Source organism: Podarcis vaucheri (assembly GCF_965113315.1).
Source record: "Podarcis vaucheri genome assembly, chromosome: 9".
Lineage (NCBI taxonomy): Eukaryota > Metazoa > Chordata > Lepidosauria > Squamata > Lacertidae > Podarcis > Podarcis vaucheri.
The window spans coordinates 30,418,277-30,434,630 of NC_138767.1; the positions used below are offsets into that span (position 1 = coordinate 30,418,277).

Here is a 16,354-nt window from a genome sequence, read left to right on the forward strand (position 1 = left end):
GGGATTAAAAATGTGCATAGCTAGAGAAACATTAGCATTTCAAATGAAATAATATATATTATCCTTTTAGAAGGTAGAGAAGGGAATTTAATTTGGAACAGAATATACGTATATTTTAGTACAAGGGATTTTTTTCCCTAAGCCAAAAAACAACAACACTAAATGTATTGCTAACCTGTCATGTTTCTATAATTCTCTGGCAGCTCTCTGTAGTACAGCTTATAGAAAAGGCCTGTATACACGGATGGAAATTCTCTCATGGTTAAATCAATTTTATCAAACCCTTCCCTATACCCATAAAGAAGCAATCTAGCAATACTGCTGGTGATTGGAGTAGTGTCTGATGTCTTGGCAAGCTCAGCTAGGTCCATCCACTCACACCTCAGACACTCCTGTTGGCATAAACTGATTTTGAAAGAAGAAGGCTCCATTCGGCAGATGATGTACATATCCGACTTGCCAAAGGCTCCCGGATGTCTGTGTTGCTGCCGTATGCTTAGGAGGGACTTGAATTCTGACTTAATGCCAGTCTCCTCGAAAACTTCTCGAACTGCTGTGTTCCCTAAGGAGGAGGAAAAGAAAGAGTTCCTTTTTTAAAAGCATTAACTGTAATTCTCTCCTCCATCTACTCTCTTGCTTTGCCATTAGATTTTCAGTTGTGGTAAACATGCATTCAACAGCACCACCCCTCCCTCTGTTAGACTGAGTGAAAAATATATCCCCCCCCCAAAGAAAAACCCATCTCCACAAAATACTTTGGTTGTAGATACAGTGGTGCCTCGCAAGACGAAATTAATTCATTCCGCAAGTTTTTTTGTCTAGCGAATTTTTCGTCTTGCGAAGCAGGTTGTCGGAAATTTTTTGGAAAAACTTCAAAAATCACCAAAAATCTCAAAAAAGGCTACCACACCACGTTCTATGATTTGCTCCTCGAAGTCAAGTCGCAACTGTATTAACGGTGTTAAGAAAAAAGAAACAAACTTGCAAAAAACGCAAGACGTTTTCGTCTTGCAAAGCAAGCCCATAGGGAAATTTGTCTTGTGAAGCAGCTCAAAAACCGCAAAACCCTTTCGTCTAGCGAGTTTTTCGTCTTGCGAGGCATTCGTCTTACGGGGCACCACTGTACTATAAAAGCACTATTGCAGGTGTTTTAATTTGAAATGCAATGTATATGAAACCACCTTACACCAAACAAAGCAATTGCTGTCAAAGTTTTCTGTGCTTTTTAAAAACTGAGCTACCGCATCTTTGATTAATCCTAGGTACGACCTGAATCATAAAACTGTAGAGTTGGAAGGGACCACCAGGAACATCCTAGTCCAGCCCCCTGCAGTGCAGGAATAGTTTGCCCAGCATGAGGCTCAAACCCACGACCCTGAGAGTTAAGAGTCCCATGCCCTATCGACTGAGCTATCCCAGAGCTTCAAAACGCAACCTTGGCCTTGAATATAGGCAGCATTAATAAATTTCTTAATTTCTGATATGTAAAACTTACATTTTGGAAATGTGTTTGTGGCTCTAAAAATAATTTTAAAAAGCCCAGTCCAGCAAATGCATAATTAGGAATTATGAAATTAGGTATATGTCTTATGTGTAATTATTAATCACTCTGTGGTTTTAATCATGGGTGATATACAGTATCAATGTCCATAAGTAAACTAAAATAAATGGGTTATACAGTGGCACTTAAAATTATTAGCACATGTGGAAGACAGAGCCACTCCTTCCAAGTAGTAAGTAGCCTGTTATTGCAAGAGTTCATTGTGGATTTAAGAGTGATCTAGCAATGGCATTACTGACATTAAAATCGTACCTTGGATCCCGGACGCCTTGGGACTCTAACATTTTGGCTCCTGAACGCTACAAACCCTGGGCGTGGGTGTTCCGGTTTGTGAACGTTCTTTGGAACCTGAACGTCCAACGCGGCTTCAGCAGCTTCCGATTGGCTGCAGGAAGCTCCTGCAGCCAATCGGAAGCCGCACCTTGGTTGTCAAACATTTTCGGAAGTCGAAAGGACTTCCGGAACAGATTCCATTTGACAACCAAGGTATAAGATAATTTATGGCCCTAGAGTTATGTCTCCCATTCAAATGTTCAAGTGGGCTCCCCATTTGTTCTGAGTTTGTTCCCTGTTCTGAGTTTCCTTCATTTGAGGCCAAGGAAGTTGGCAGATATTAAAATGTAAGATTCTAAATTAATTCCCCTAGCCTGCCTTACAGGGGCTGCTTAATTCCCTCTAAAAGATTGGTGATCACGGCACTCTTCCCTTCCTACAGATGCTGTTTCCCCTCTTTCAAGTCTGGAGATATCTAAGGTTAGCATTAATTCTGCACAAACATTTTTCCTAGCTGTATTTGGCATGAAACCATTTTAGAAGCTTGGCTGGGTTAGAAGCAGGTTTGCAAACCATGGTTTGGCCTACAATGTCAGGGCAGCCACATTTATTTTAAAATAATGACATTATAACGTTCATATCATTTAACAAAATTTGCAACAGTCTGCCTTGAACATCATCTGATACAAAGGCACCACAAACCTTGAGAAACAACATAGTAAATTTTAAATAGGAGTAAATTTTAAATAGGAGTTACTCCTGCACATAATCCATGCCATATAGCAAAATGTGAGTTGCACAGTATATGCCGATTGTCGATGCGTTAGCAAAATGTTGGCTGACTGCTTTGCTGTGCTACCAAATTGCTATTCTGTCTTTAGTATGTTGATTCATACCATTGTTTTCCACCTTGCAGACGAAGTATATTTTGTGAAATTAACATATCTATTCAGAAATAGGTTCTGTTGAGTTCAGTGGAATTTATTCCCAGGTAAGGGTGTAGCCTAGGTTGGTAGGCTACAAAGTATGCTCACTTAACCAAAAAAGCAGTTTCACTGAAATCAACATATGCTTCCAGTGTGACGAAATACTAAGTTAAGTATGTCATGACTAGATTAGTAAATTAAGACAGTTTTCACTGAGTTATTCTTTTAGATGTAAAATCATGCCATGCCTTGTGTATATAAATTAAGAAAAATTACTTATTAGGAATAAGGATGCAAACAATTTTGATGTGCTATAGGATTCGCCATTTTACCTACTTACAGCCAGAAGTTCCCATTTGCCTTCAACGGGTTTCAAAGAAATTGCAGGCCTGACGACTTGGGAGGTGAGGAAGGACCAACCTTATGTAATTACCGAAATAGCCAAGTACTTACCAATATCTTCACCGGGTTCAGACAATCCTCCTGGAAATTTCCATGCATTTCTTGTCTAAACAGGGGAATAAAAACAACCATATGGTTAATCTGTTTCCTTCGATAAGACACCAGAAATAAATTGCTGCCTCTCTTGACTGGTCCTTTCTTTTGTTTTTGCAAATGTGATCACCAAAATACAATTAGGTGTCTACGTGTTTTGCAATATAATAGGCATATAGTAGATGTCTATTATATTGCAAGAAAACATACACTGATTTGTCTGATGACTGTTAGATGATTTATACTTGCAACATTGCTGCTCATTAACAGTTTTTAAAAGCTGCTATAGGTAATTATATTCTATAGCCACAATCCAATGCTGAGTTAGGCAAGTTTAAGCCTATGACCTTAAGTGTACCTAACTCTCTGTTGGACTGGAGCCTATGTAATCTAATATTTAATCATGTATACTCTACTTCAATGTTTGCAAACACCAGTACATTTTCTAAACAGTGATTGATTGTAGTACTGTTCTATACTGCACTGGCTATGAATTTTTCTTTTGTGTCTGTAATAACCAATGCGTACCACATCATTTTTGGTTATGAAGCTGAAAAATAAAGCTGAAGTTCTTGTGTCCCATCTGATGAATCATGTGCTTGTGTAATTTTTAAAGACCAAAATGGATAAAGGTTGTTTACCAGCATGGTGTGATACCTACTGCTAATGACATTCGTTTCAAAGAGGTACAGGTATGTTGAATGCATTGTTTTGAGTTGCACCCCAGGAGTAATGCATTACATATTTCTGATTATCTTTCTCCTTTTTGTTAGACTAGCTTCAGATTAATATGTGGTTATGGGGAGGGGGATGGGGACTGAGTGTTTCCTAAAGCAGTAGTATCCTTCCAACTCACTTGGTCAGTGCACCGTAAGAGAAGGAAAACTTTCTGTAGTCAAAAAAATAAAAATAAAAATAAAAAATTGTCCACTAGCACCTTATAGACCAACTAAGTTTGTTCTGGTATGTACATTTTCATTTTTGCATCCAAGGTCAAATGAACAAAAATGAGAATGTACATACCAGAACAAACTTAATTGGTCTATAACACTGATGGCCAAACTTGGCCCTCCAGCTGTTTTTGGACTACAACTCCCATCATCCCTAGCTAATGGGACTAGTGGTCAGGGATGGTGGGAATTGTAGTCCCAAAACAGCTGGAGGGCCAAGTTTGGCCATCACTGGTCTATAAGGTGCTACTAGACAATTTTGTATTTATTTTACTTTTATTTCGACTGCGTCAGACCAACATGGCTACCTACCTGAATCTAGAACTTCTGTAGTCAATTAGTTGGATCCAGTTTGTTGCACACAGCCCACACTGAAACCAACCATTGTCTAGTTGTGAATGACATGTCCAGTTGATTTCAATGGGATCTAAGTGCAGCTAATTTCTAGTGTTTTGTATGCTCTCTCCCTGTCATGGTGAAGGCTCCTGCCACGAAGTATGAGCAAGGGTTGAGGAGAGAGGAGCATGCTCAGTTATTTCACTGACACTGTGCATGGGGAGAGGTTTCTGCACCACCCTGCCCCTGCTCATTTTGTTCTATTGCAGCAGTACCATGACTGATAGGGCTTCTCTAGGCAGGCAGTGGGAACCTCCAGTTTGCAGGCCAAGCACAGGCTTTCAGACCTCTCTATCTGGCTCTCAGGACTCTCTCCAGACCATGAAGACCCCATCAGCTCTGCTGTGCATTCACTTGACTGGAATGTATCCTTGAACCATCATCATGTCTCTTGCCCAGATAAGAGACAGGAGTCTGGCTTTTGCATGGGTAGAATGTAGCCTATTGGATAAAAATAGGAGTTGCATCCCTTTCTTTTGCCTCTGCCCCCAACTACATATGACCCCTGAAAGGTCCTGAAGGACACCGGTCCTGAAAGACCTACATTGGCTCCCAGTACGTTTCCAAGCACAATTCAAAGTGTTGGTGCTGAGCTTTAAAGCCTTAAACGGCCTCGGCCCAGTATACTTGAAGAAGCGTCTCTACCCCCATCGTTCAGCTAAGGTCCAGCTCTGAGGGCCTTCTGACGGTTCCCTCACTGCAAGAAGTAAGGTTACAGGGAATGATGCAGAGGGCCTTCTCGGTGGTGGCGCCTGCCCTGTGGAACGCTCTCCCAGCAGTTGTTGAAGAAATGAACAACTATCTGACATTTAGAAGACATCTGAAGGCAGCTCTGTGTAGGGAAGTTTTTAATGTTTGATCCTTTATCGTGTTTTTAATATTCTGTTGGGAGCCGCCCAGAGTGGCTGGGGAAACCCAGCCAGATGGGTAGGGTAATAATATTAATAATGATGATGATGTTGCCCAAGGGGGGATTAACCCTGGCGCTCAAAAGAGGTCCCCACCTCAGCTCTAGGCGATGCATCCCCATGAGATAAGCAAGTGTGCGAGCGAGAGAGAGTGACCTTCTGGCTTCCATAATGCAGCAGGGGCCATACTACAGAAAATTGCCTGTCCCATCAGAAGAAAAGAAGAAGAGTTTGGATTTGATATCCCGCTTTATCACTACCCGAAGGAGTCTCAAAGTGGCTGGCTAACATTCTCCTTTCCCTTCCTCCCCCACAACAAACACTCAGTGAGGCTGAGAGACTTCAGAGAAGTGTGACTAGCCCAAGGTCACCCAGCAGCTGCATGTGGAGGAGCGGAGACGCGAACCCGGTTCACCAGATTACGAGACTACCGTTCTTAACCACTACACCACACTGGCTGAGATGAGGGTATGAAAGCAGAGTGCAGAGAGACTCCCCCACCCCTGCTTCACAGCATATTAATGGGTTCTTCACTAATTTACCTATAGAACCAATTGGCGGGTAACCTATTTTGTTTCATGGGCCTTTAGACTTTGCTTTTCATGGCTGGAAACTTTTTCATTTTAATGCTCTTCAGCCATGACATCGCATGTGCAGCTCTTAACACAGTGCAGGTCACCGTTACACAAATACATAGACTTTGAACTTTCAATACATTTGGCCACACCACTGGAATCTAAAGTGCTGTGAAGTTTCTAAGCACACTGTTTCTGAATCTAAAAGTAGCTGCTGGCAAATTTCAAGCAACTTTTTTTTAAAAGGCAGAAAGCCAAATCCTTAACAAGTACAATATGGTTCTTCATAAACTCGCTCTCCCTTGCTTAAAAGTGTTTTAAAACGTATTTTTGGAGGAATTGTTATTTCTTGAATCTATTAATATTATATTCTCCATCACCCATCAGATACCCAGAAAAAAAGTGTTATTTTTTCCAAATTGGGATGTGTGACTTTTCCTGTGCTGCAAACTGTATAACTGTAGCCAGTTAACAGTTTACAATTTGTGTGCCAGACTTAAGCAGTAACCTGGCAATTTGTCAAAATGCAGGCAGTTTTACATTACTTGCTACATTGGAGGATTTGTCCTTGAACTTTTGAATTACAAATGAAGCATATAATGCCTGCCTTTCCATTAATTAAATGTGCTGTATAGCTAGTGTGAGTTAAAAACTAATCATACAGCTAAGAAGAAGAAAAAGCAATTATTCGACCAGAATATCAGAAGGTAACTGAAAATAAGCAAGACCTTATAGAAAACTATAGAAATAAATGCTTCCTGGTATATATAATTTGGTTGCTGACTGAGAATTTTTAACTATCCCAGCATTTTTTTAGTATAGGTAATAAATGGTTTTAAGATATGGTATAAAATTCTTAAGAGTTTTATATTTCAGTTTATTATTTCTATGCCATTCTTAACGTATCTTTCATCAGCTATACTTTCCACTGAATTTAAGATACATAGCTGGATCCTCAAACTGTTAAGAGGATGGAGGTTTAATTCACCAAGTTATTGATTCATATCTACCTTAGATTTGTAGTGAGTGGAGGCAATTATTGTGTGATGGATATTCAGTGGCCGCCTTCCAGTTCCACATTACAGAAACCACCACGACCACAACTAACACTTGTGCTTTGGCACGTTCAGCTATGAGGCCAAGCAGTGAAGTGTATATGTGCAATTTAAATAATCTGGCGAGTCACATGAATAGTGGTCTATTCTGGCTATCAGCTCAGATGCGTAATTTATTGCTGTGCTGGGGCTATAAATGCATCATGATGTCGCAGACAAAACACGCCTCTGTTTGAAAAAGAACCCACAGTGGTCACAGTATAACATGGGGATAAGTGGGTTTAAACCCCATGATTGACAACCCCAAAGGGCCAGGGTGCCTAACACTGCTGAATCATGGGTGGTGCTGGCACCCGGTTTGATGGAGCCTTAGACAAGATACCCTCGCTCGGGTAGGGCCCCCTCAAAGCTTACTGGGAGGTGGGAATGGGCGACAGCACTGAAAGCATCATGCTCTTGCACTTCCTTCGTCCTGCACTATAAAGAGAAGTATGGGGTGTGGCATCCACAGCCACTATTATCTACCCATTGCCCAACACTCCTTTGCTCCACCTCCGATGTGTGTGTTGGGGGCGACAATCAGAAGCTTTTGGGGCAAGAGAAGCAGTGGTAATGTAACTGTCTGGCCCAGAACCTTTATTTATAGTGCCATGCCATATAAGCATGTGATGGGCCCTTCTGGGGCCCAGTATTTGCCCCACCTGATCATGGCTATTGGCTTTACCTGGTTTCAACTACAACTATCCCGGTTGCATAGCAGAAAATCCTCTTGGCTATGGTGCTGGCAGTTGTGATTGCAATGTCAGTCCAATCCTTTTCCTCTTTGGCCCCATTTTCCTAGCAAAGGGGTGGTTCAGCCATTGCTATCCACTGACTCTGCATGACTAATGTAAGTACGTCATCAAACGACCTCATGATGGGTGGGTATCTCTTGATGTTTGAGCGTGGGTTACAATGACTACGTTACATTGCCTTCAGCCCCAAGATAACCCAACACAGTAATATTGTACTGAGAGCCAGTGTGGTGTAGTGGTTAAGAGCGGTAGCCTCGTAATCTGGGGAACCGGGTTCGCGTCTCCGCTCCTCCACATGCAGCTGCTGGGTGACCTTGGGCCAGTCACACTTCTTTGAAGTCTCTCAGCCCCACTCACCTCACAGAGTGTTTGTTGTGGGGGAGGAAGGGAAAGGAGAATGTTAGCCGTTTTGAGACTCCTTAAAGGGAGTGAAAGGCGGGATATCAAATCCAAACTCCTCCTCCTCCTCCTCCTCTTCTTCTTCTTCTTCTTGTAGGGGCCATAAGGCTGATAAGACGTCGGTATACCTGAAGGAGCGTCTCCACCTCCATCATTAAGTCCGGACACTGAGGTCCAGCGCTGAGGGCCTTCTGGTGGTCCCTCACTGCAAGAAGTGAGGTTACAGGGAACCAGGCAGAAGGCCTTCTCGGTCGTGGTGCCCACCTTGTGGAACGCCCTCCCATCAGATGTCAAAGAAATAAACAACTATCTTATGTTTAGAAGACATCTGAAGGCAGCCCTGTTTAGGGAAATTTTTAATGACTGATGCTTTATAATTTTTTATGTGTTGTCAGCTGCCCAGAGTGGCTGGGGAAACCCAGCCAAATGGGTGGGGTATAATAAAATTATTATTATTATTATTATTATTATTATTATTATTATTATTATTATTTCATTCAAGTCCATAGGTCTAAATTAGGTTCAACACATGTATGCCAATGCAATTGACTCCTGCATTGTAGCTTTAAGTCATGTACAATTCAACATGGGTTACTGCTTACAGAGTGAATTGTACAGAGTAGAGTTACTCTGCCAGTTTTGGCTGCCTTGCTGTCTCTGCTAAAACTTTTAATAAATTCTCTTCAAACAAATTACAGCAGACGCCCAGTAGCTTATTTTTAAAACCTCAAATGTAGCTTGCTTTTTTCCCCAAAATACCAAGAGAAATTAGGCTGCTCCTCGCAACTTAACGGTTTAATTTTTTTCTTCAGTTTCCACCCTAGATTCTACCAAATCCATCTACTCCCTGTAATTCTGTCTGTAACATCCCGTAATGGCTATGAAACATTTAAAGGCACAAACAAGAGATGTTCAACTTGATCCAATGCATTCTTACTCAGAAGTGTTCCCCTGTGGTGGTCAATGGGACACTGGGGAGTGAGAATACATAACACTTCACTTTTAATGTACACTTGCTGATTATCTGTTAATTTAACAAATGGCTGAATTTCAACCCACCAAATAAAGAGTGTGTGAAGGCTCCACAAACTGAAAAAACAAAACCCACTCAAGCCTTAAGTTCAAACAAAAGATTATGAAGATAATATCAATGACTTAAAAGGAAAAGCAAAAGCAAAATGCCAGCATCAAAATCCAGTAAAACTCATAGTGAGCTTTTGTACAGATTGTTTAGGAACTTCCAGAACTGAATTACCCTTTCTAAATATAGTTAGCTGATGAAAAAGTATTACTTCAGACCATTGCTATCCCAACTAATCATTGACAAAAACAATGATCACAGAGATGATCTACACTCAAAAGTATTGGCCTTTGTCATTTTGTCACTACAGATGGAAGCGAATAAAGTTAACTTTTAACCATTACATGATATAAAAGACAAACAGGCTTGTTAATACAATTCACTACATTCAAGTCAAAGGGCTGGATCTTGATAAAGGCCAGAGGCAGAAATTCTGGTGGTGACACTGTTCTGCAAAATGCTGTGCAAGAGCAAGTGGAAGACTTAGCGCAGGTGCTAAGCACGGACACATCTTGAGATGGTGTGCAAGGTCTTATGTACGAGACCATGCAATGCATGGATCTTGTGCCAAAACCTTCCAGCAAGCGGAAGTTTGTCTCCAGCACCAAATTATTTCTTCTAGATAATGTGAAAGACTTACTTTATTCCTGTCCTGTACGACCAATACTTTCCCAGTGTGGACATCTAATACAGCACCTGTTGGAGAAAGAATATTTTCTGTATCCTCTGATTTTTAATGAAGACCCAATGATCGAATGTTATATTCAAAGCATTGGATGTTCTTTAAGGGGAGAGGGTGGAAATTAAGGGTGATTCTTTAGAGAAAAGATACCATTGGAAATGCCATCTCTCATGACGAAACCAATATAGCGATCACTTCCCCAAATCTGAAACAAGTGGCTCAGATGTTTCTTAGTTACGAGGCTAATGATCCACAACCCTGTCAAAATGTGGCTGCGTGTCTGATCTTTCCACTCTGCATCAGTTTTGCCCTCTGTCTCTCTGCCCACGTTACCCAAAATTTAAAGACTCTTAATGGACAGGCAGTGGCTTCTGAATGTACGTTTAGCCACTGACTTCCGTGGGCTGCCTGCCTGTTCCATTTTAATCCTGCCTTTTTGAAGGACAATGAGAATTACATTTATGAAGGCATATATACTCCAAGCAAAAGTATTTCCATATGCACGCTTAATAAACTAATCACACTTTTATGTGTGGGAGGAATGGTTTATAAATGAAACAGCAACCCTGATGTAACATTCTGAAAGGACATTCCTTAGGAAATTAGTCATAAGTCTTCCAGCCTATGCCATACAATGATATGACTTTGCCCTTCTGGTACATGGTTGGCAGCGTTCTAGTTGGTGTGGAATCTTATTTAGGATGCAAAGCAAAAGCTCAGATTAATTTGGAAGTTACCTGCTAAGAATGTGCTTGGCTTTTGTGTTACAAAAGGAGTCTCAGATTTCTATGACACTAAGTGTGAATGAGCAATCTGGCCAACGAATTCTGCACCGGCGGAAGTTTCTGAACAGTCTTCAGAGGCAGCCCTATATATAACACGTTGCAGTAATTTAACCTAGAGGTTACCAGAGCATATTGAAAGCATAATACTATTTTTAACAACATAGTGAAGTGTATGACTCACCGGACATTTTACTTTTGTTTCAATTATGTCCTTTTTACTTTTGTGTTGTAAAAAAGTTTGTGCGAAAAATAATAACCATACAGTATGTTATTATTAAAAACCTTCCTGTGCATTGAGTTACTGCAGAAATAGGCAGGAAGTAGTGTTTGTTTGAAATGTAAGTGCTTTAGGGCAAATCTAACTACCATTATATTTCAAAAATCGCTGAGGACAACAGGGTTTCTTTAAGAAACTGAGATTGGCATGCATACCCTGACAGTGCTTTCAGCATTATATTTTCACCTGACAGAGGCAGGCTCTTACAGTTATCTGGAGATGGAAATAGCCTGCAGGAGTGAGGTACTGATACAAAAAATGTTCATTTGTGGTGGTTCTAAGTAAGGAGAGGTAGGGTGTGGGGAGGCCAGATAACAGGCACACAGCACAGGCAGCCAGTGACTATGCAATGTGCCAGCCCCATGTCCAACCTGGGAAATTGTGCTTGTCCTTTCAGATACCTCTCAGGTCTATGGCGGCTGCTGCTGCTGAATGCCAGGTTGGCTTTGAATAAGACCTCCATCAGTCATAATCTGATTGTGGATGAGGAGGTTGATCTGGTCTGTATCACTGAGACCTGGGTGGGTGCAGTGGCGTAGCGTGGGGGGTGCAGGGGGGCCGCACCGGGCGCAACATCTGGGGGTTAGGGTTAGGGGGCGCAAATCCACGGGTTAGGGGGCGCAAATTACTTGCCTTGCCCCAGGTGCTGACAACCCACGCTACACCACTGGGTGGGTGAGCCATGTTTTAATTACTGTACAGTCGTACCTTGGTTTTTCGAACAGCTTAGTTCTTGAACGTTTTGGCTCCCAAACGTTGCCAACCTGAACAGTGACTGTTCCGGTTTTTTAACTATTGTTGGATGCCGAATGTCCGATGGGCTTCTGACTGGCTGCAGGTTTTTGAACGTTTTAAAAGTTGAACGGACTTCCGGAACGGATTCCGTTCGACTTCCAAGGTACGACTATTGTTTTCCCCATAAGCTCAAAAACATGCTCAAACATGCCCTTAAAAACAAATCAAAAAGTATTTTTTGTCTTTGCTGCCCTCTACAGATTTAGCTATGCTACAATCCTAAACCAACTTTTTGTGGTCTGGAAAATTTTGTGAATTGAGGCGGGATCCACAACTCTGGTTATTATTAGCCACCAACACAGACAACAATACACAATGTTTCTCTCTCTCTGAAGCTCACCTGCAACTCCTACTTGATGAGTAGCATAATGGGGTAACCTGCTGTGTCCTTCTGCTAGCCAAAGGGTGAGTGTGGCAGAGTCCGATTCTGCATGGTGGAAGGCAAAGCCTTGCTCTGCAGCCACAGCTATAAATCTGCTTTGTAGAATAGGAACATGCAGCCAGACTGCTACGTAGCCTTCTGTTCTCCATTGCCTGATAGAATCTGGGAGGAGAGAAGCACAGAAGAATATACTGATGTCTATGCTGGCCAGGTGGGGCTCGCTAGCTCTTGGAGGCTTGCAACAAGTGAGGGTCACTTGCCTCATCAAGCCCTCTATATATACAATGTCCATATACTGTATAAGGGGTAGCTATGGTTGCTTCAGTGATAAAAGAAATATGTGCACAAGCTAAAATGAATGATCTGCTGATCCGCTAAAATGAATGATCCTTTTGAATGATCCCTTGTATCTGAAAGCTAACTGCTGGCATTAATCACACTGGCTGTATTTGTACAGAGATACAAAAAAAAAAAAAAAAACAGGCAATTTGGCTGCAAGATACAGTTGCTTTTCTCCTTCCTTTGTTGTGCAAGAAAACTAAATATGGATTCAATTAATTCCATTCGGACTGGGCAGGAAGCCAGGATATGAAGCTATGATTCGGATGAAACAAGGCATGGGGGGGATTCTAAATCCTATATCGGCAAATCCAGGTTGCATCATCGTTATATATGACTGGACAGTGTTGCGCAGCCAACAAGCTGATCGCCCACCAGGAAAAAAGGAGAAGAAATGAGTGAGCTTTGGTCTGCCAGGCAGCTCCTCCTCGAGCGCCGACCCTGCAAAGACGCGCCAGTCTCCCCAGAGGCTCAGCAAAATGACTTGCCCTGCAGGCACCTCCGGAAGGTTTCTGGCTCCAGGCTCTCCGGGGAGCGCAGCTGGGACAGGCGCACGCTCAGCCCGCCAAACTTGTCCCGCAGCGGCTGCAGCCCGGCCTCGGACAGGCCAGAGGCGGCGGCGGCGGCGGAGTCACCTCGAAGGCGGCCACTCGAGCAAACGCGGCGCGGAGGACGAGGCTGCAAGAGCCGGCAAGCCAACGGCGAGAGCCGCCGGCCCCGCGCCGTCCACCCGGCCCCTAACATGGCGGCAGCTCCGGCGACAGCAACAAGCGAACGCCTCAGAGATAGGAAACGGGGGAAAGGCTAATGGCGCAGACTTCCGGTAGTCATGGGTAAAGCTTTGCTCGCGTCCTCCTGGAAAGCGAAGGAGGGGCGGTTCGCTTTGCCTCGCCGCGTCTCTGCTGTTAAGAGAGAGAGAGAGAGATGGATGGATATTAAACTTTATTTATTTACAGATAGGTAGCCGTGTTGGTCTGCCATAATCAAAATAAAAAAAAATCCTTCCAGTAGCACCTTAAATACCAACTAAGTTAGTTCTTGGTATGAGCTTTCGTGTGCATGCACACTTTATTTAGTTATTTATTGGATTGCATCTGCTGTTACAAGAGAGAGAGAGAGATGGATGATGTAAACTGCGGTTAGGCGTGCAGTGGCAAAGTAACGTGAGAATAGCAGTGAATTGATGAAAGCGGAGGTGAAACCACTCTAAAGCGGCAGTCCCGCACCCTCTTACCTTGAAACCGATGGGACTTAATTTTAAGTGGACACATTAAAAGGGTGCAATCATATGCATACCTAACTGGCAATAAGCCCTATTGAACTTCCGAGCTAGGCGCAGAATTGCGCTTCACGACCACTATCAGTTTAACGCTACGCGTGTTTGACTTAAAAGTGAAGTTTGACGGGACTTGCTTTCTAGTTCGTTGATCGCTGGCTAAAGATAACAGCGCCGCTTAAAATTAAAGTGAAAACCCAAATTCAGTTGGCGGCCGCAAGTGTTGGTCGCAGCTGCGGCGAGGGAGTCTTACCTTCCTCTTAGAGGACGTGGCTCAAGAGCCGGGTCTCTTTAGTCCCAAAGCAGTTCCGAATGACAATTCCGGCATGGCATCGAACTCGGTTGACAAAGTGGTCAGAGTTGCAGCGATAGAGGGACAATCTCATCGCTCGTAGAAAAAAAGCTCAAACCACTTTGGGCGCCCCAGGCGTCAGCGAGGGTTGCTACGCCGGTGGCAGTGAGATTTGTTTGCGTGGGGTGGGGGGTATTGTTGGGTCAGGTTAGCCATATTGAGTCCTGTGCTGTGGGTGGGTTCTTGTTGTAGTTGGGCTGTGTAGGATTTCTGTAACTCTATGAGATGCAAGGTAGCTTTCCTCTGAGGCGGAGTCGAGGGGCGGCGCTGAGAGGATTCAAGTCAATAGTTCCCTAAAAGATTCCCATTTGCGCATCTTAAAAGATGTGCAGATCCCTGGCACTAACTTCCTTTTAAAAAAAAACAAAAAACAGCCACACATTTATTTATTTATTATATTTTTGCTTCAAAGCGTCTCGGGGAAAGGGACCCTTATTTCATGGGTTTTACCATTGGCGCCTATGTGCTTCCACCATTCCTACCCCGCATATGGAGGAGACCAAGGCTCGCGATCGGGTCCGGAAGTGGGAGGTTGCGCGGGGCGCCGCTCGGCCGCCTTGCAAGCCCAGCTCCCCTTTGGGCGGCGCCGGCCTTCCTCGGGAGAGAAGCATCTCCGGCTCCGTTGCGCCGCCTCCCGCGTGCTCCCCTCCTGCCCGGTGCCATGTCCTCCTCCTCCTGCAGGAGGAAAAGCAAGGGGCGGCCTCCCCGCCCGGACGCCGCTTCCCCGCTTGCCTTGGGGCAGGCGGCTCCCGAGGCTCCCGGCAGGCTGAGCCTGGCTGCTGCCGAGTTCCTGAGCAAAGGTAAGGCTGGCAGCCCTGAGCCAAGCGACTCAGCTGGGACCGCTTTTCCTCAGAGGCGTCGGAGTCCCGCATGTGGAGCTTGTTTAAAGCAACTACGATTAGCCAAGCAAGCGTGGTTTGCTTGCATCCTCGATGCCCCTCCCTGCTCCTGTTCACAGCCACCCTGGGAAAGTGGGACTGGCCCACGATTCCTCGCTGAGCTCCATGCAAATGAATCCTGGGCGCCCACCCCGTCTAGGTTCAATGCTTTCTCAGCTATGCCACACTTTCCCTCTGTCTTGCAGTTTTGTCCTCGATGCTTCCTTTCTTTAATGGGGATGCAGAACTTCCATCATTGAAGTTGAGTGAGTTGTAAATTCCTATGCCGCTCTATAGTTCCCAAAGAGGAACTTCAAAGAGCAGCTCGAGTTTTGTGTTGCCTCCGACACAAGTTTATACGGTGATTGCAAACGTGTCGGTTTAACACGCAGGAGTCTTTCTTCATTGGTATCTTGAAAACACTCCCTTCCCCCTTTTGGTGTGTGTCAGATGTGTGTGCATGGAAAAATCCACATTCCTACTCGTTATGACCTGTAAAGTCTCAATTCTGTAAAGTGGTTCACTGGAGACAAGTGAGGGAGAGGCAGGTTGCTTATTTATTTTCCCAGATTGATGTCCTTTCCTCCAAGAATCTCAAGGCTATACTGCCATGTGTTCATACAAACACAGCCAAGGTCTATTTAAAACAAACATCTGTAGCTAAATCTGAACATGTATCCAGCACAGAAATATTTAGGATGTTGTCCTAGAGTTTTTCTGGTTGCTTGCTTTAGATATTGATTCTTTGCCTAAATAAACATTTTTGCACTTTCATATCCTGTTATGGGTGATTGTGAGGGCCAATAGTGTAAACAGCTTTTGATACAAAATTAGACACAATGATTTCTGTGACAACGCAGTCTGTTACTCATAGTAATGTTTTTCTTTGGGGGTGGGGGGGTGGGGATAGATTTTACATGGCTAGAAATTGTTGCTTGAGCAAATGATAAATCACAGCACACGTTGTTTCTTCTTTAATTTTAGCAGATGACAAAGTCCCCAAAAGTTACAGAAGATCTCTTGTGCAGCTGGCCCTCAACAACATGAAACTGGCAAATATATGCATAGGCCGACCAGTGTTGCTCACCAGTAAAAATGGAAAACAAGAGGTGATGATTCTTTTCATGCTGAATTGTTGGAGTGCAGTGGTGATGGTGGAAAAAATGATTATGCTA

General features: G+C 43.5%; 2 protein-coding genes across 5 annotated transcripts in view; one reads left to right on the forward strand and one right to left on the reverse strand.

The window, feature by feature from the left end:
• Nucleotides 1-165: 165 nt before the first annotated feature.
• On the reverse strand, nt 166-14,335 carry NUDT6 (nudix hydrolase 6). Its single transcript, XM_082237074.1, has 6 exons — nt 14,203-14,335; nt 13,162-13,575; nt 12,293-12,496; nt 10,054-10,109; nt 3,214-3,268; nt 166-562 (listed from the first exon to the last, which is right to left on the reverse strand). Exons 2-6 carry the CDS (start codon nt 13,415-13,417, stop codon nt 171-173), a joined length of 963 nt encoding a protein of 320 aa, XP_082093200.1. The 5' UTR covers nt 13,418-13,575; nt 14,203-14,335; the 3' UTR covers nt 166-170.
• Nucleotides 14,336-14,554: 219 nt separating this feature from the next.
• Nucleotides 14,555-16,354, forward strand: part of AFG2A (AFG2 AAA ATPase homolog A) — a 153,740-nt gene continuing 151,940 nt past the window's right edge. For 3 of the 4 annotated variants that reach the window (XM_082236911.1, XM_082236914.1, XM_082236913.1), the window contains exons 1-2: nt 14,555-15,101; nt 16,164-16,288. In XM_082236911.1, coding sequence (XP_082093037.1) covers nt 14,741-15,101; nt 16,164-16,288 — 486 coding nt within the window. In that variant the 5' untranslated portion in view covers nt 14,555-14,740. The remainder of the gene's footprint in view (nt 15,102-16,163; nt 16,289-16,354) is intronic. The other variant, XM_082236912.1, reaches the window with a different exon arrangement.